The sequence below is a fragment of the Staurois parvus genome, unplaced genomic scaffold, assembly GCF_062004578.1.
Source record: "Staurois parvus isolate SC_StPar_1 unplaced genomic scaffold, SC_StPar_1.0 ptg000090l, whole genome shotgun sequence".
NCBI classification, from domain to species: Eukaryota; Metazoa; Chordata; class Amphibia; order Anura; family Ranidae; genus Staurois; species Staurois parvus.
The window spans coordinates 14,047,656-14,068,225 of NW_028317886.1; the positions used below are offsets into that span (position 1 = coordinate 14,047,656).

At 39.1% G+C, this 20,570-nt stretch overlaps 1 protein-coding gene across 1 annotated transcript; it reads left to right on the forward strand.

The window, feature by feature from the left end:
- Nucleotides 1-2,060: 2,060 nt before the first annotated feature.
- On the forward strand, nucleotides 2,061-20,200 carry FGA (fibrinogen alpha chain). Its single transcript, XM_089670430.1, has 6 exons — nucleotides 2,061-2,199; nucleotides 12,873-12,992; nucleotides 16,488-16,671; nucleotides 17,560-17,705; nucleotides 17,807-18,857; nucleotides 19,375-20,200. The coding sequence occupies exons 1-6, from the start codon at nucleotides 2,146-2,148 to the stop codon at nucleotides 20,079-20,081; spliced, it is 2,262 nt and encodes a 753-aa protein (XP_089526556.1). The 5' UTR covers nucleotides 2,061-2,145; the 3' UTR covers nucleotides 20,082-20,200.
- The last annotated feature ends 370 nt before the right edge of the window (nucleotides 20,201-20,570 follow it).

Consider the following 20,570-nt stretch of genomic DNA (forward strand, 5'->3'; position numbering starts at 1 on the left):
GTGCCAATTCACAGTGCAATTTCTGTGTGTCAGGTGCAATTCTGATGCAAATTGTTCAGCAGTTCAGGTTCAATTCAGATGTGACTCTGATAAGCCTCCCATTGACCTCAATGTAAAATCGCATCCCATTGACTTCAAGGCAAAATTGGCTCCCATTAACTTCAAAGCAAAATCACCTCCCATTGGCTTCAATGCAAAATCACCTCCCATTGACTTCAATGCAAAATCGCCTTCCATTGACTTCAAACACCTGGATTTGCATTGATGTGAACACAGGATTGCAATTTCAATCTGGCCCCCCATTCAAGTCTATGGAGATGAATTTCGCACCGCATCGGACTAAACTCACACAGAGCCCTTTTTTTTTTAACTGGATCAGAATAGCACCCCATAGATGTGAATGGCCTTCATAGAAAACAGTGTTTTTTTTCAGATGACATGTGAATTTATGCCCCTCTGATCATATCAAACCCACATAGAATTTGCTTCAGTGTGAACCGGGCCTCAATGCTATTTCCAACCTAAAAACAAAATAGCACTGGTAGACATCATCCCTCTACCATAGCAAATGACCAGAAAACCTTGAAGGGAACATATGGGACTTTGAATATAACTTCCCAGTGCTATATATATATATATATATATATGGTTTGACAACAACATAGGGTTCAGCATAAAATAATTGTTATTGCTTACAAAATATAAAACCCGCTTTTCAAGGAACTTCCTGATAGGATAATAGGGCTAATGTGTCTAGAGTAAATTCATAACCCCTAAGCACAGGGTCATGTTTTTTACAGGGTTTTATATTTTGTATGTAATAAAACTGATTTTATGCTGAACCCTGTGTTGTTGTCAAACCATATGTGTGCATATCTATCTATCTATCTATCTATCTATCTATCTATCTATATATATATATATATATATATATATATATATACATATAGTGACAGTAGGCAGGTGACAATACATTTGTCCAAGGTTTAGACTCCATGGGGATTTGTATGGGGATTTGTTCCACTAGGAGGAAGTGCTGAGTCCTTCAGCACTGAGGTAATGAGCCCAGCTGAAGGTAGTGGGCTCCTTAAGGCCGTTATAAAACTTCCCAGCCTGCTTAGGGAGTTGCTCCAACCTGGAACCAGATCTCTGCCTGAACTGGCTGGGGAGCAACATACTATCTGAGTGCAGTGAGACAAAAGCCTGTGTGGCTAGCCTCCAACTAACAGGGACTAGGTATAGCACCAGCTTGTACCTAGTGGATAGCTAGGGAAGCTATTTTGTAGCCAAGTTGGCCAGGAGTTGATTTGATGTTTTCCTGTAAATATTGTAAATAAACTGCACCTTTTTGTTTTTCACCTCCACTGTTGTTGTGCTGTGCCTGTGTTTCTGTGTTGTGCACCCATTCTGGGGTGACACACACCCGCTGCCGAGCGAACCCCCGTTGCAATATATATATATATATATATATATATATATATGTGTGTTTAGCACTAGCAATATTTAACGCCCCATGTACTTTATTTCAGTATTTTGTGTCTTAATTGAAAATAGCAACCAATATCAAATTACAGGCTTACAGTATGCTTTTTACACATTAGCCTCTGTGCTGTAATAGTGCCATGTTTAGTTATAGTATTTTCTGCTGTACCTGTACTTTTCCAACGCTGTCTTTTTTTTTTATTATTATTTGACTATTAATTTTGGCTTAATGGTTTATATTGTTTAATGTTGTAATCTGTTGTTTCATCATCGTACAAGATGCATGACTACATTTCATTACCAGAAGTGCCATGAATCTGCAATACTGAGTACATTGTAATGTGTAGGAAGACTTTACCGTAAAATACCCTGGACTTTAATGTTCTTGTTTTCCCACTTGTTTGTCTCCATCCTCCCACACAGCACATCTTAGTGTTTTCACCATCTGAGAACATCAGGTCATCTCATTGAACCTTGGATACATTTACTCAGTGGCTTGAGCAATACTGCCCTGGGCAGTGACATTAGGCTGGTGCATAGGTCTTATTAGCTCTGTAAATAAAACATGGTCTAATGATTGATCTTACACTAGTGGCCAGGCTTAAAAAGCACATCTAGTGACTTTATCCTCACTATTGCCTTCACTCAGCCAAAGAAAAAAAGATGCTGAGAGCAACACTTGTAACCTTGTTCCTCTGCCTCGTGAGCACTGTATGGGTATGAAACATTCCATTATCTACTTTCTACAAAGAATTCTTTTCCTGTCTATATTTTCTAAAAGCTTCTTCACTGTATGTTTTACTTGGCTCACAAACGTATATTGATATATAAGCTAACATAGGCACGTACTTTTATTGGTAATTACAGTTCTATTATACTTACATTATGAATTAGTTGAAGTGTTTCCTCTCCCCTCCTCTTGTCTATCCTGCATACCCTGTATAAAAAGTATGTGTTCTTGCTTATTTTTAATCCGGTCTGGTCTGATCACATGATTCTGCAGCTCTAGCTCCCCTGTGTCAGTAAGTGGCTGCTACAGGGGAGTGGAGGGAGCGCTGACAACAGCTGGCTCACAGGAGCCTATGGGTGACGTCATGACTCCTGGAATTCACAACCCTTGTCAAGGGCTCCCTTACACAGTGGAGACAGAGCTACAGGATTACAAGTCCAGACTTGACTGGACCGGACAGGGCAAAAAAGGGTACATATACTGATTTTTTTTTATACAGGGTATGTAGGATAGATAGGAGAAGTGGAAAGGGAATGTTTTTAAGATTAGTTAGTCTTAGGATTTACAACCAGTTTAGGTCATTGTACTGTCTAGCTATCTATGTATTTATCTGTATGTGAATATGAATACACCAGAACAATAAACCTGTATTAACCCATAGGAGAGCCACACTGATAGAATTACTGAGAATGCCATTGCTGATCTCCTTTATTACTAAGCTGAAGTCAAAACCTCTGCATACTTGCTCCCGGTCACTTATTATTAAAGTCATAGGATTGGCAAGACAGCCAGACAATTAGTATATTTGCAAAGCAAGGTCACCATTGAGAGCGTAGGTCTTTTAGTCTGCACGGGCTTCCTTTAACAGCAGTTAATTGGCATTTTTAGATTCCATAGCCCTTTTGCTTCTCACGCAGATGACATATACATGGGCAATTGTATTCCTATAGTGACTACGGGGTGTTGGGCCATTAATAAAAATAGAAAAAATGGCCTTAAGGTGATGTTTACTTTATTCATAAACATGTTGATTTAGTAAAGGCTAATATACTGTTCACTTTGCAAGGGATTGTGTAACAATCAAGGGTAAAGAGATACTCCTGGAAGAAAGTTTCAAATGGGACCATGCAGCTTAATACAAAATGGCTTTACTGAAAAACAGTAACAAATTATGTACAAAAGTGAGCTAAATATTAAAAAGATAACGATGTCTTGTCACCCAAGCAGCTGCTCACTCGGCCACATTCATACATGGTAGGTGGTATATTGTATTATAAAGTTTGATAAAGCTACTGGAGGCCTCAGAGGATAATATGGTCAATAGTGGATATCATCCAGAGTGGTTATATAAGGTGTATCACTTATACCGTATCCTGGATATATGAATTGCTGATACATCACATCAGCACACCATGATTTATGGGCATATAAAGTAATGCAATAAAAATTACTAAGTAACTTGTGAGCCACTGAGGTATACTAACAAATATATATTAGATCGCTGGTTAATTTGCCCACTCTCATAAAATGTGCGTTTAACAACAATCAAATAATTAAATAATTACCGCGCTCTAATACTAACAAAAAGTGCAAAGTGAAAATAAATATATAATATATGATGTCTGATATAAATAAATAATAAAAATTCAAAATAAATTAATATAGTGATGACCTAATAACAAATCATTAATGTGCAATCCTCATGCAAATGTGCAAATGTTCCATATATAAACCACAGAGAAATTCATAATGAGATTACTAAAAAATATAAATATAATTCATAATGTGATTAATAAAAATATAAATAATTAATATAAATAATATATAATGTGGAAATGCAACGATACTGTCCCCAATGTGACTGTACAAATGGATATCCAGCCAAGGTAGATGTACTCTCCTTCAGTATAAAGATAAGACCTTTGCAATAATGCTGTGAGCCTGTGTAGCTGCAGGGCTGTGAGGGAACTCCCTCCTTTAATCCACTCCTTAGTCCTCTGTCTTTAGGAATATAAAGACAGAGGACTAAGGAGTGGATTAAAGGAGGGAGTTCCCTCACAGCCCTGCAGCTACACAGGCTCACAGCATTATTGCAAAGGTCTTATCGTTATACTGAAGGAGAGTACATCTACCTTGGCTGGATATCCATTTGTACAGTCACATTGGGGACAGTATCGTTGCATTTCCACATTATATATTATTTATATTAATTATTTATATTTTTTATTAATCACATTATGAATTATATTTATATTTTTTAGTAATCTCATTATGAATTTCTCTGTGGTTTATATATGGAACATTTGCACATTTGCATGAGGATTGCACATTTAGTGATTTGTTATTAGGTCATCACTATATTAATTTATTTTTAATTTTTATTATTTATTTATATCAGACATCATATATTATATATTTATTTTCACTTTGCACTTTTTGTTAGTATTAGAGCGCGGTAATTATTTAATTATTTGATTGATATAAAGTAATGCAGTCACAGATAATGCCTAAATGTATGGCCCTCCTAAATATTCTTGTTGAAAAGAAAGTTTGTTGGAATAAACAGCAATCTGAATTCAGAATGGTATTGGAGTATTGATAGCACGCAATAGATTACCACAAAGAAGATATACAATGCCAAGGGAATTTTCCCTAGAGATTAGTGAAGGAGGCAAAGTTCTGCTGACTTCTATCATCCAATCATGTGAAAGCAAAAATGCATTTTTTAATATTTTCTTTGCGCAGGATTGGGCATTCTTTGCAAAGTGTATTTTCGCCACGTTTACTAAGCTCTTGCAAATGTACCTTCCTTTACAAAATGAACAGCCTATTTGCTTTTAGTAAATCAACTTCATTGAATCTGCAAGACACATCTTATTGCTTTGTGTGTAAATTACTGGTTCTTAGATTCAGTATTGTATCAATAAATGTGGGAGTGGGGGCAATCATTTTGTCATAATAATCATTACCTGAAGTTGTACACTTCCCTGTGCAGACCTCAATATCTCATAGTAGATAAGCATGCCTAAACCATAGATGACAGTCTGGCCTGAGATATACCTGTGGGACTGTGCACAAGCAGGGCCCAACTACATATGGGAAGTAGACAAGAAACTGAAGTTGCACCTTGTTGAGTACCTCACTTTCCCACTCTTCATAGTACACCTAATGGGCATGGATGTCACTGACTTGGTTATACACATTACAATATCCTTTAGATTTACCAATTGTGTAGTGTGAATACCTTCTTAACCACTTCAGTAGCGGGCACTTTTATCCCTTCCTTCCCAGGCAAATTTTCAGGTTTCAGCACTCTCACACTTTGAATGACAATTGCGCGGTCATGCAACACTGTGCCCAAACTAAAATTTTATAATTTTGTTCACACAACTAGAGCTTTTGTTTGGTGGTATTTAATCACCACTGGGGGTTTTATTTTTTGCTAAATTAACAAAAAAAAGACCAAAAAATGTAAAAAAAAAAACACGTTTCTTTGTTTCTGTTAGAAAAATTTGCAAATAAATAATTGTTCTTCATAAATTTAGGCCAAGATGTATTCTTCTACATTTCTTTGGTGAAAATAACCCAAATCAGTATTTATTATTTAGCCTGTAGGAAAGTTATAGAGTTCACAAACTATGGGATATATCTGAAAATTGATCAATCTAATTTCTTGAGGCCCAAAAATGTCAGAACAGTATAGATATCCCCCAAATGACCCCTTTTTGCAAAGTAGATAGTCCGATGTATTTCATAAGAGGCATGACGAGGTTTTTGAAATTTGTAATTTTTTTTGCCATAATTTTTCGGAAAATGAGGAAATGAAAAAAATTATTTTCACTATTTTTTTTGCATCCTGTCACCAGTGCAGTACAGCATCATCATATAACTGGTGTGGCGGTGATCAGGGACTCTGACTGGTGACAGTATGGAAAAAAATTGATAATTTTTTTACAATTTTTTTTTTCTTTTTTTAAGATTTTTTTTCATATTACGCTATGACCAAAGTAGTATAATGTTACCATAGTAACATTGTACTACTTTGGGGAAGTGATCAGTATTTTTTTTTCCTTTTTTTTTTTTACACAATTTGATTTCTTTGCTATAAGCAAGCATTTACAGTTGCAAGAAAAAATATGTGAACCCCTTGGGATTACGTGGAGTTTTGCATGAATTGGGCATAAAATGTGCTCTGAACGTCATCTAAGTCACAACAATAGAAGAACACAGTCTGCTGAACATAATACTACACAAACATTAGATGTTGCCATGGTTGAATTGCACATAACATGTAAACATTCACAGTGCAGGGAGGAAAAAGTATGTGAGGCCCTAGCTTAATGACTTCTCCCAGAGCTAATTGAAGCCAGGAGTGAGCCAACCTTGACTCCAATCAGTGTGATGATATTGGATGTGTTGCTGACAGCTGTCCTGCCCTTAAAAAACACACGCATGTTTTGAGTTTACTGGTTTCAAGAAGCACTGTCTGATGTGAACCATGCCTCGCAGAAAAGAGCTCTCAGAAGACCTACCATCAAGAATTGTTGACTTGCATGAAGCTGGAAAGGGTTACAAAAGTGTCTCCAAAAGCCTTGATGTTCATGTGTCCACGGTAAGACAGACTGTCTACAAATGGAGAAAGTTTAGCACTGTTGCTACTCTCCCTAGGCGTGGTCGTCCTGTAAAAATGACTGCAAGAGCACAGCGCAGAATGCTGCATGAGGTAAAGAAGAATCCCAGAGTGTCAGCTAAAGACCTACAGAAATCTCTGGCACATGCTAACTTTTTTGTTGACACATCTACAATAAGGAAAACATTAAACAAGAATGGAGTACATGGGAGGACACCACGGAGGAAGCCATTGCTGTCCAAAAAGAATATTGCAGCACGTTTGAAGTTTGCAAAAGAGCACCTGGATGTTCCACAGCACTACTGGCAAAATATACTGTGGACAGATGAAACCAAGATTGAGTTGTTTGGGAAGAACACACAACACTATGTGTGGAGAAAAAAAGGCACAGCACACCAACATCAAAACCTCATCCCCACTGTAAAACATGGCGGAGGGAGCATCATGGCTTGGGGCTGCTTTGCTGCCTCAGGGCCTGGACAAATTGTTGTCATTGATGGGAAAATGAATTCCAGAGTTTATCAAGACATTTTGCAGGAAAACGTATGACCATCTGTCTGCCAACTGAAGCTCCGCAGAGGATGGGTGATGCAACAGGACAATGACCCAAAGCATACAAGTAATTCAACAAAACAATGGCTGCAACAGCACAGAATACGCCTTCTGGAGTGGCCCAGTCAGAGTCCTGACCACAACCCGATTGAAATGCTGTGGCATGACCTTAAGAGAGCGATTCACACCAGACATCCCAAGAATATTGCTACACTGAAACAGTTTTGTGAAGAGGAGTGGTCCAAAATGACTCCAGATCGTTGTGCAGGTCTGATCTGCAACCACAGGAAACGTTTGGTTGAGGTTATTGCTGCCAAAGGAGGGTCAACCAGTTATTAAGTCCAAAGGTTCACATACTTTTTCCTCCCTGCACTGTGAATGTTTACATGTTATGTGCAATTAAACCATGCAACATCTAATGTTTGTGTAGTATTATGTTTAGCAGACTGTGTTCTTCTATTGTTGTGACTTAGATGACGTTCAGAGCACATTTTATGCCCAATTCATGCAAAACTCCACGTAATCCCAAGGGGTTCACATACTTTTTCTTGCAACTGTAACTGAATGAAATCAATTAATTCAGGTTTTTTTGTTGTGATTACACAGATGGGCTGTGACTGGCCCAGCCTGTGCATGTGATCACCGTGACCATTCACAGCTAGACACACTTGTATACAATGGATGGCATGAAAGGACGCCATCCAATGTATACAACTGTCATGTGACCTGCTGTGATAGGTCACACGGTACTGGCAACGGGGCCGGTACACAGATCTGTCATCGGCCGTGTCCGAGGTACACAATAGGTGACAGATCTTGCCACAGCGTGGCTCTGCGGGCACGCGCAAAGCACGATCTGGGAAGGACGTCATATGACACCCTCCCGGAGGGACGAGAGGTTCGCCCGGCTGTCATTTTACTATAGGCCTGGCAGGAAGTAGTTAAACAATACATTGAGTTTATATTCAATCAGATAGTCTCAACCAATACATATATTAATAAATCTAAATAGGTTGTATATTCAGATTGAAAAGTATGAGGCCAGCCAAAGTGCCTATATTATGTGTGAAGCAATAGAAACAGACTAGTTTAATTACCCAGAACCTATATAATTACATCATTCATCCCAATCATTTCATATCAGCAGATATCTATCATTCTCAAAAGTCAGTCCATAAACAGGTCAACTACCAACAGAAAAAGGCATAAGGATACCATGCTTTGATAATTAGGTAACACTTATTAGATTAAAGACTTAAAGTAGAACTAAAGGCAAATCTTTTTTCTTTCATTTTGGATGGATTAAAGGTGGATTATAACCCCTGTCAATTTTTTTTTTCATTATCTATGTTCCATTGTTGAGATTTCCCTTCTCTTCCTGTCCCATAACCAAACAGGAAGTGAGAGAAAATCCCATGAAATGTGAAAGAATCCCTGTTTGTCACCAGGACTAATGTCCCCACTGCAGGGGTTGAATGACAACTCATGGGGCCCCTGGGCAATAGGGGATCATGGGGCCCCTGTGTCCTTGCCCAAACTCAAAAAAGCCTATGAAAAAGGTACCAGGGGCATCTCATGGGGCCCCTTACTGACCCCGGGCCCTCGGGCAGTGCCCGAGTTTCCAAGTGGTCAGTCCGCCCCTGCCCCACTGGAAGATTCCCCCTCTATTCCTCCTCTGGGGACAACCCACAATTTGGGATTTTCTTTCACTTTTGGTGATAATGGTAAACATGACAAATAGAGGATGTGAATCTCCCTAACGGGGACACAGAGAGCAATAAAAACTTGGCAAGTGTTCAAATCCCTCTCCACTCTGTACAAAACTAAAAAAGCCTTTCCTTTTAGTACTACTTTAATGAAACAAGGTTGGACTGGAGAACCAGAAGACTTCTTTGCCATTTTTAAATTACACCTATATCTATGTTCATTACCCTTTGTTTAAAGTGTATGTCTATGTATATTGAAAAACTAGTTTTGAATAGAGTAGGGAAGGATAAAAACACCTGCCAATTTTTGGTTATCCTATTGGGAGATGCTTCCACTCCGTTTGCTCTGGGTATCCTTGACACTAGGATAAAAAGTGATGGTAAATGCAGATTATTACATTTGGCATCAGATCAAGAAGTGAGGGTAAATCTTCCAATTGCTACACCTGTTCTGGTCACAACTTTCACAGAGGTGATATGAAGGTCAACAGAAGGAACCAGTGAGAGCTTTAGGGGAACTGAGAAGATAGGCACTCCTGGAAGTATTGCATTCCCAGACATTGGAGGCAGCAGAAGAGCTGTTTATTTCTTCTCTTCTTTTAACCGCTTCCCGACCACCCTATAACAGTAATACTGCTACAGGGCGGCATATGAGCGCAAAATCACATATATATATATATATATATATATATATATATATATATATATACAGTCAGGTCCATAAATATTGGGACATCGACACAATTCTAACATTTTTGGCTCTATATACCACCACAATGGATTTTAAATGAACTGAACAAGATGTGCTTTAACTGCAGACTGTCAGCTTTAATTTGAGGGTATTTACATCCAAATCAGTTGAACGGTGTAGGAATTACAACAGTTTGCATATGTGCCTCCCACTTCTTAAGGGACCAAAAGTAATGGGACAGAATAATAATCATAAATCAAACTTTCACTTTTTAATACTTGGTTGCAAATCCTTTGCAGTCAATTACAGCCTGAAGTCTGCAACACATAGACATCACCAGACGCTGGGTTTCATCCCTGGTGATGCTCTGCCAGGCCTCTACTGCAACTGTCTTCAGTTCCTGCTTGTTCTTGGGGCATTTTCCCTTCAGTTTTGTCTTCAGCAAGTGAAATGCATGCTCAATCGGATTCAAGTCAGGTGATTGACTTGGCCATTGCATAACATTCCACTTCTTTCCCTTAAAAAACTCTTTGGTTGCTTTTGCAGTCTGCTTTGGGTCATTGTCCATCTGCACTGTGAAGCGGCGTCCAATGAGTTTTGAAGCATTTGGCTGAATATGAGCAGATAATATTGCCCGAAACACTTCAGAATTCATCCTGCTGCATTTGTCAGCAGTCACATCATCAATAAATACAAGAGAACCAGTTCCATTGGCAGCCATACATGCCCACACCATGACACTACCACCACCATGCTTCACTGATGAGGTGGTATGCTTAGGATCATGAGTAGTTCCTTTCCTTTTCCATACTCTTCTCTTCCCATCACTGTGGTACAAGTTGATCTTGGTCTCATCTGTCCATAGGATGTTGTTCCAGAACTGTGAAGGCTTTTTTAGATGTCGTTTGGCAAACTCTAATCTAGCCTTCCTGTTTTTGACGCTCACGAATGGTTTACAACTTGTGGTGAACCCTCTGTATTCACTCTGGTGAAGTCTTCTCTTGATTGTTGACTTTGACACACATACACCTACCTCCTGGAGAGTGTTCTTGATCTGGCCAACTGTTGTGAAGGGTGTTTTCTTCACCAGGGAAAGAATTCTTCAGTCATCCACCACAGTTGTTTTCCGTGGTCTTGTGGGTCTTTTGGTGTTGCTGAGCTCACCGGTGCGTTCCTTCTTTTGAAGAATGTTCCAAACAGTTGTTTTGCCCACGCCTAATGTTTTTGCTATCTCTCTGATGGGTTTGTTTTGTTTTTTCAGCCTAATGATGGCTTGATTCACTGATAGTGACAGCTCTTTGGATCTCATCTTGAGAGTTGACAGCAACAGATTCCAAATGCAAATAGCACACTTGAAATGAACTCTGGACCTTTTATCTGCTCATTGTAATTGATATAATGAGGGAATAACACACACCTGGCCATGGAACAGCTGAGAAGCCAATTGTCCCATTACTTTTGGTCGCTTAACAAGTGGGAGGCACATATGCAAACTGTTGTAATTCCTACGCCGTTCTCCTGATTTGGATGTAAATACCCTCAAATTAAAGCTGACAGTCTGCAGTTAAAATACATCTTGTTCAGTTCATTTAAAATCCATTGTGGTGGTATATAGAGCCAAAAATGTTAGAATTGTGTCGATGTCCCAATATTTATGGACCTGACTGTATATATATATATATATATATATATATGTGATTTTGCACATTTGGGTAGGGGGTGCACGTGAGGCATGTACGCCCTACCTGGCGCCGCCGCAACTGTAAATCACTGGGTCCCGGCCAGTGATTACGCGCTGGTATCCAATGATTACCGGGGATCTCCGACGGAGAGGAGAACTGTTTTTTTTACTAACAGTTCTCCTCCCTGTCAGCTCGGACACACTGCTTTGGATGGTTTACGCAGCACAGCCATCCAAAGCAGTGTGCTTACAGTGAAGCACACAGACAGCACCCCATAGTAAAACACACCCAGCACACAATTAACCCTTTGATCGCCCCTCATGTTAACCCTTTCCTGCCCAGTGCCATTAGTACAATGTCAGTGCTTTTTTTTAGCACTGATCACTGTATTTGTGTCACTGAGGATGTCAGTGACACCAAGTTAGTTCCCCCCAGTGTCAGAATGTCTGCCGCAGTCCTGCTGTAAGTTGCTTGTCACCACCATTACTAATAAAAATAAAAAATCCCAGTATATATACTAACATTTGTAAACGCTATAACTTTCATGTAAACCAATTAATTTATACGTGTTTGGATTGTTTTTAGCAAAGACATGTAGCAAAATACATTTTGGCCTAAATTTATGACAAAATTTGATTTTTACATTTTTTTTACTGGACATATTTAATAGCAAAAAGTCAAAAATATAGTTTATTCTCAAAATTGTTTGTCTTTTTATTTATAGCGCAAAAAATTTAAAAATGCACAGGCGATTAAATACCACCGAAAGAAAGCTCAGTTCATGGGAAAAAAAGGTTGTAAATTTAATTTGGGTGCAGCTTTGCATGACCACGCAATCATCAGTTAAAGTAATGCAGCGCCGTAACACAAAAAATGGCCTGGTCAGGAAGGGGGGTAAATCCTCAGGAGGGCAAGTGGTTAAAAGTACAGCTTGCCTTGAAAACTTTAGAATAGCAACCAGATTGCTTTGAAGGAAACGTTAGCTGAAAGAAATATGTAGGCTTACCTTCCTCTGCTATCTGCCTGTCTGTCACTGACTCGCAACAAGCATGCAGCTAGTAAACTCAAACAAAAGTCATATTTCTGACTCAAAAGAGGGAGATTTACTAAAGCTGGAAAGTGCAAAATCAGCTGCAGCTCTGCACACAAAACAATCAGTTCCAGGTTTTATTGTGAAAGCTTAATTGAATAAACTGAACTTAAAAGCTGTTGGCTACCATGCAGAGCTGCGCCAGATTCTGAGTGATCCAGTGTTCATAAATCTCCCCCAAAGGGTTGTGTACTCTTTAAATATAAATACAACTAATAAAACTGCTGTGGCTATGAAGGACTATAAGATTTTATTCAAAAATAATTTCTTAAAAATGTTTATTGATCTTTTTATTTGTTTAATAAATAGACAGCTGAGGATTTTGCAGAGGCTGGTGCTTCTGGTCGTGGCCCCAGGATTGTGGAACAGAAAGCTGATGCTGGCTGTAAGCAAGAGAAAAGCTGGCAAGTGTGTTCAGATGAGGATTGGGTAAGTGAGCACTGTTTTAAAGCAGAGCCTTTGTATCAGCAATTACCGTTTTTTTTGCTCCATAAGATGCACCTAACCATAGGATGCACCTACGATTTAGAGGAGGAAAAAAAATATTCTGAACAAAGACTACAGACATAGTACAGGAGATGACCAGAGACTGCAGACATGGTACAGGAGATGACCCAAGACTACAGATATAGTACAGGAGATGACCAGAGACTACAGATATAGTACAGAAGATGACCGGAGACTGCAGACATAGTACAGAAGATGACCGGAGAGTGCAGACATAGTACAGGAGATGACCAGAGACTACAGACATTCTACAAGAGATGACCAGAGACTGCAGTCATACTACAGGAGATGACCAGAGACTGCAGACATAGTACAGGAGATGGCCAGAGACTACGGACATACTACAGGAGATGACCAGAGACTGCTGACATAGTACAGGAGATGGTCAGAGACTGCTGACATAGTACAGGAGATGGTCAGAGACTGCAGACATAGTACAGGAGACGGTCAGAGACTGCTGACATGGTACAGGAGACGGTCAGAGAGTGCTGACATGGTACAGGAGACAGTCAGAGAGTGCTGACATGGTACAGGAGACGGTCAGAGACTGCAGACATGGTACAGGAGACGGTCAGAGACTGCAGACATGGTACAGGAGACGGTCAGAGACTGCAGACATGGTACAGGAGACGGTCAGAGACTGCAGACATGGTACAGGAGACGGTCAGAGACTGCAGACATGGTACAGGAGACGGTCAGAGACTGCAGACATGGTACAGGAGACGGTCAGAGACTGCAGACATGGTACAGGAGATGACCAGAGACTACATGATGACTGGTCAATATTCGCTCCATAAGAAGCACAGACATTTCCCCCCATTTTTTGGGGGGGAAAAAGTGCATCTTATGGAGCAAAAAACTTGGTACTATATTCCTACATAAACCTCATAATGCACCTTATTTCATTATGCTCAGATGGTGTCAGAGCTTACGCAGGGATAATGATTTCCTGACAGTGTCCATGCCTAGACATTGGCCATTCAGGTACAAATGCTACGACTTGGGAAGAAGGGTTGGAGATCACTTGCTGTCCATACTCGGAGGCATTGGCCATTTCCTGAGTACATCAAGCAAGCATAGGAAATGAGTATCAGTGGGTGCGGAGTTGGTATCATACAAAGAGCCTGTCAGTGTACCCTGAGTTGGCCCTTGAACCATTAAAATAGCAATGACCATGGTGGGGGCATGATTAATTGCTATGAGAAAAGGCCAACAGCCCTCAAGAATCTGGTGAAGAACAAGAGGCAAATTGCATTCAAGAGACCAAAAGCTAAGAAAAGATAGATCCAGGGCATATTTTTTCTATAGGGTACTCCTTTTTTTAACTTTGAGATTTGTGTTCTTTTTATTAATAAAAATGTTTATGACCAAGACGGGAACAGTATATTTATATTAGTACAAATACAGTGCGCTATGAGTTGTAGTGAACGTCCTTTCTTTTTTTAGGACCTGAGAATTTTCATGTGAATATGTGCAGCATGCTGACATCCATCCTGTATTAAAATGTCAATTTAGCTAGCCATATACTTCCCATGGATGGATTTAAATTCAGCCGGTTCAGCAGTGAGCGGTAAAATTTCGATCCATCTATGGCTAGTCCTGCTCTGCAGATGACAATCTAACGCTCTACTTCTGTCATATGGGACTTTTGTAAATCAGCACCTTGCAGCCAATTGACATCAGAATACAATGTCACAGCAGGAAGGATTCATGCATGAAAAATGAACTGTTTATTAGTCATCAAACAGGCATTAATGCCAAGAGATTTGCTGTACCTCCAAGCATTGCTCCAAAATTTTATGCTGATTTAGATGGCACTAAACTTTAGTGCAAATGAAAAAAGATAATTTTTTTACCTCATGTTCCAAGTTGTTGAAAAAGCTCTGCAGCAAATAACAAACTCTTCTAATGCTAATCTATGTAGTCAATGGCCATCTTTAAAAATTAAGTTTGAGATTTAAAAAAAAAAACCAAACAAACAAAAAAAAATGTATATTCTCCTAGGTTGATGCAGCATCGATCCATTACTGCATCTGTCCCCTGCTGCCTCTATACTAAGAACTGAGAGATCAAAGACTGCCAGTCACTCAGTTCTCGGTCTTCAGTGAGCAGAAAGAGGTGACTGTCAGTAACCAGGTCTCTGCTCTGCCCCTACAGTGCTCACTGAGAGGCTGATCCAGGCATCTTGGGGGATCCCGACGTGAAAGTTGAGATATCTCAATAGCCTGGAGCAGTTAAGTGACGTCAGTTGACAGTAAACTTTTTACACGTTCAAGGGGGAATACATTTTTTGTTGTGATAGTTGTAATGGCTCAAAGGCCGACATCAGCTATACTTTATACACAGTCTGACTGTTGCATCTATTCTTGTTGAAATCCAAGTCATTTTACAATGGGTGTCTATGGAAAACTGAAAAACTAGTGTTTAGGATTTGGTCGTTTAAAAGCACAATTAAAGTGTTACTAAACCCACAACAGTAAAATCAGTCTGTATATGCAGTAAAGCATGCTTGTTATACTCATTGTGGAACCTAACGGGTTAATCCTCCGCATTATGTAAAAAGGCTGTTTGATCCTGTGTTCTTTGATCCTCCCATTCTTCCACAGTCCCCAATCCATCTGCACATGCTCAGTTTGGTGTGTATTGCTAGAGAGGTTTTTTTTCTTGGGACAGTGTATGTGATCAGCACTGTCCAGACAGAGGGTCAGGGGCTATGCAGCCTCATAGGACAACCAGGGGAGAATGAAAACTCCCCCTACAAGCTTTAACCAGTACTCTGCTGGACACTTATAGAAGTCACAAGACTGCTCTAACTACTGATGAAAAAAGTATTTAGCAGTTTACATTTACTAAAATAATTGCATTTCTGTGTTCTGTGTACTGTGTGAGACCAGATATAGTGAATGCAGGGTCATGGGTTTAGGAAAATTTTAAGCGAAAGACAATGTGCAGAATTCAACTATAGCAACAAATCAGCAATCATTAGTATTGATGTTCTCATAGCAAGAGGATGTTACCAAATCAAATTTATCTACTAGCATTAGTTGCAGTAAAAAAATAGATCTAAAGATTTCTTGATGAATACACACAGCAAATGCCTTATGTGTGCATTTTATATCTGCATGGCTTTGATGTTTTTTATTTACTTTTGAGCCTACAGGAGGAGCCTTAGTCTCCTTTTAACTTTTTCCTTTTCCTCCTTTTTTTCCTACTTAAAAGTGTCTATTGCTTACAGAACTCAGTAACGCAGGCTGAAATTTACACACATAAGTGAGTTGTCACATCATAACTATTGATGTGCTCTCTTTAAAAAAAACAAAACAAACTCTACTACTGTCAAAACCCTTTGTCACATGTTAAAGTGAAAAGTGCTTGATGTTTATTCTATAATGTCAATATCTCATACGTTACCTGCAGGGTCCCAAATGTCCTTCTGGATGCAGGGTTCAAGGTCTAACTACCCAAACTGACAAAGAATTTAGCAAGAGAATTGATGCCATTAAACAGAAATTAAAGGATGGAGAAAGCAGTTATACTAGCATTGACATCAGAACCAAGGACACATATAAGTCTGTCAAAGACAAACTGGTGGCAGCACAACGTACGTATTAAATTTAGCATCGATCAGCTTACTGCAGGCATTGTGTTATACTGTAGCCAGGCCATGTTTTGTCAGTGTAGCTTTCTATTCAATATATACTGTACGTTATATCTATCTCTATCTATTTATCATTTTGTCTTTTTTTATTGACCACAGTATCATTTTTGTTTTTTAGCAATTTATTTTCTTGAACTTTTTCTCATTTATTTTAACATATGTTCTGCTTTTTCTTCCCCATCTACAAGAATAAGCTTTAAATACACAAACAACAGTGATATTATATTCTAGTTGATATACAGGATGCCTAATTTGAAACTATTCTAAATATAAAAATCTTTATTTTAGCAGACAGAAAGCAAAGATAGCCAGATCTACGATAACAAGGAATTCAGAGATTTTTTTTAAAGATGATCTGTCACAAATCAAAACACTTTCCATATCATGGAAGGATTTATTGTAAGCAGTCATCCTTTTATGCACAGGTTGTGCACTATTCAATACAAAGTGAAGTTGGGCTTATTTAGCTTCCGTTTCCTGGAACAGTGTGAGAGTAAAACCCTATTATTTTACCATAGGAGGTAGGGATAGAAGCATGACTGAGGTAACAACTGTCACATGGCCGTTGGGCCTGGGTGGGCCAGACCTCAACCTGATTTGAGAAAGTTGCCTTTTCTTTCCTAGTACAATACGTGAAGTATTGCCTTTCTAAGCGTATTTGCTAAAAAAGGTGGTCATGCTGAGGTTCTATTAGTTTGACATTTTTGTAATACCATTAGGAGTTTAACTATGTCCATCACTAAAGGCCTGATTTAAAAAGGCCCTTTTCTATGTTCAATCGAGGTTGCTGACAAATTACAGTAAATTTAATTTTCTGTTTGGCATCTTTAGAGACTGATGGCTCATATAACCAGGTGACTGAAACCCTCAGGCAAAAGATTGAGTTCTTGAAAACTAAAGTTACCACTCAGATTAACCGAATCAGATTGCTGCAAAGAGGCATCAGAGACCAGGTGGTAGAAATGAAGCGCCTTGAGGTAAGGAAACAGCTGTGCATTAAAGTCCTACAAGCAGGTTTATTTAATGTGTCTCATATAAGACACACTGCACACCTCTCTAATCGATTGCTCTTTTCCAGGTTGATATTGACATTAAACTTCGTTCTTGCAAAGGATCCTGTGCAAAGGGAGTTGACTATAATGTGGATTATGAAAGCTATGAAAATATCCAGAAACAGCTCTTGCAAGCTGAATCTACTGATCTCAGACCAAATCACAATGCTATACCTGTATTGAAGATGAGACCAATTAAAGATGCTCCCATGGTTGATTCACGTTTCAAGACACTTGCCCAAAATAAAGCTGAATATCCCACATTCTCTGACATTGAACAATATGCATTTGTACTAGAAGGGAAAAGTAAAGAGGTAAGTGGACAACCAGTGTCCACTTCAAGTGTCTCTCACGTCTCTGGTAGCATAAAAGAGCAACCCTCCCAAACTTCCACATTTGTTATTCATGGGGATAAAAGTACACAACCTATAAAAGTATCTGGGGGAGATAAGACAACTGTCACAACTGAAAGTCGAGTCATTACATGCACAAAAACTATTACTAAGAAAACAATTCATGGGCCAGATGGACCTAGGGAAGAAGTTTTTGAAACAATGAGTGGAGATGAGTGTCAGAAATTAGAAGAGCTAAAGAAAGAAGGAAAGGGCGAGCTTGATGCTGATGGCACATACACTCTGAAAGTAACTGGAAGTGGCAGTGCAGGAGGTGTCCACCTCCCAAGTTGGGAAGAATTTCTTAGTGGTAAACAGGTCAGTGGTGGCAGCTTTTCTACTGGCAGTTCAACCTCTAAAACTCAGAGTTCATCATCGAAAACGCAAACTTCATTAACCCTTGGAGAAGATGAATTTGATGATTTTAGCCATACAGACCTTGGTCCTCCTAGTTTCCAACCCGGAAAAGGTTCTTCTGGATCCACTACATATTCCAAGACTGTAGTAAGCAGCAGCAGTGGGACCACAAAGGATGGAACAGAGTGGGGTACTAAATACAAGAGTGGGCCAGTGTTTGAAGATCTCGGTCCAATACAAGTTGAAAACAGTGAAGAAGACGTGCCTGATTTTCATGCCCGCAGTGTGAAACCAGGAGTGAAAAAAACTTCATCTAGCGGTGGACAGGGTAAATAAAAGTAAAAGTTACAGTTCTGGGGTCTACCCTAATTAGGCCAAAAACACATAATTCAGCTTTCCAAACTACAAAACAATGACACCAGGTTAGCTGTAGGGGACACTGAAAGTATATAAACTCAAATTATCCGTGAATCAGACCCCAAATTCTGAGTTATATGAAACAAAGAGCACAGTTTATTACATATCACCTAAAAGTTACATTATCTTGCCCAGTATTGTCACATAGTGTAATTGAAATCATCAAATATAATATAGTAGTATGTAATATATTACATTTTGTTTTTGAAAAACTGTTCACATTCATACATACCTACATTTACTTATCAAAAAATTTAATTAGTACACAATTGCCTTGCAGTGCTTTCAGATAAATATTGTCAACCAGAAAATACGTTTAGGAGAACATAATTTCTTTAATCTTCCATCATCCTGGCAAACTTAGTAATGTGCAATAATATTCAAAATATGAATCCTAGCAAACAAGATAAAACTGCGTTTCTTTTTAGACTGTGCCGATATCCTCCAGAAGCACAGTTCTGGTGGCAAAAGTGGCATTTTCAAAATCAAGCCAGAGGGATCCCAAACAGAACTGTCAGTGTATTGTGACCAAGACACCCAGATAGGAGGATGGCTTTTGATTCAACAGAGAGAAGATGGATCTGTGAATTTTAACAGGACATGGCAAGACTACAAGCATGGATTTGGATCTGTGGATGCAAATGGAAAAGGAGAACTTTGGCTGGGAAATAAATACATACACATGCTGAGCCAGAACGAGACAGTTCTCAGGGTTGAGCTAGAGGACTGGTCTGGGAAGCAGGCTTATGCAGAATATATCTTTCATTTAGGGTCAGAATCAGAGGGTTATGCTCTTCATGTTAGTAATTATGAAGGTTCAGCAGGGGATGCTCTCACAGAAGGCTCCAAAGAAGACAGTGAAAACACCTCTCATGATAAAATGAAGTTTAGCACATATGATAGGGACAATGATAAATGGGAGGAGAACTGTGCAGAAATGTATGGAGGGGGGTGGTGGTACAATAACTGCCAAGCTGCCAATCTGAATGGGATTTACTACACTGGAGGTCAATATGATCCTAGGAATAATGCCCCCTATGAGATTGAGAATGGAGTTGTCTGGTTGTCTTTCAAGCCAGATGATTATTCTCTAAAAACTGTGAGAATGAAAATACGGCCTGTGGAAACTGCATAATAATATTTTGTAAAGCACTGCACTCCCCAAACTATCACTGTATTATGTGTTTTTTTTAATATACTTGGCTTAATGTATAGACACTGTAACTGAGAAGAAAACTAAATGACTTACAATGACTTGCCGTTGTTGTGTGTTTGTTATTACACTATGTAACACTAGTTCTTTTTACTGTAAGTAGTGCTTAACGGGTTTAAATAGTCCATTGTACAGCAGAATACACCCAATACACTGTGTCATACAAGGACAGCACTAGATCATTCAGGATATATACATAATCACAAATGATCTTGTTTATCACTGTCTGAAGAAAACTTGTTCATGTTTCACATAGCCCAACCTATCCTATTAGCCTTTAATTAATCTTATCAGACTCTATGGGGGAGATTTACTAAAAACTGGAGAGTGCAACATTTGGAAAAGTTCTGCACAGAAACCAATCAGCTTTCAGGTTGTATTGGCAAAACTTAATTGAACAAAGTTAGAAGC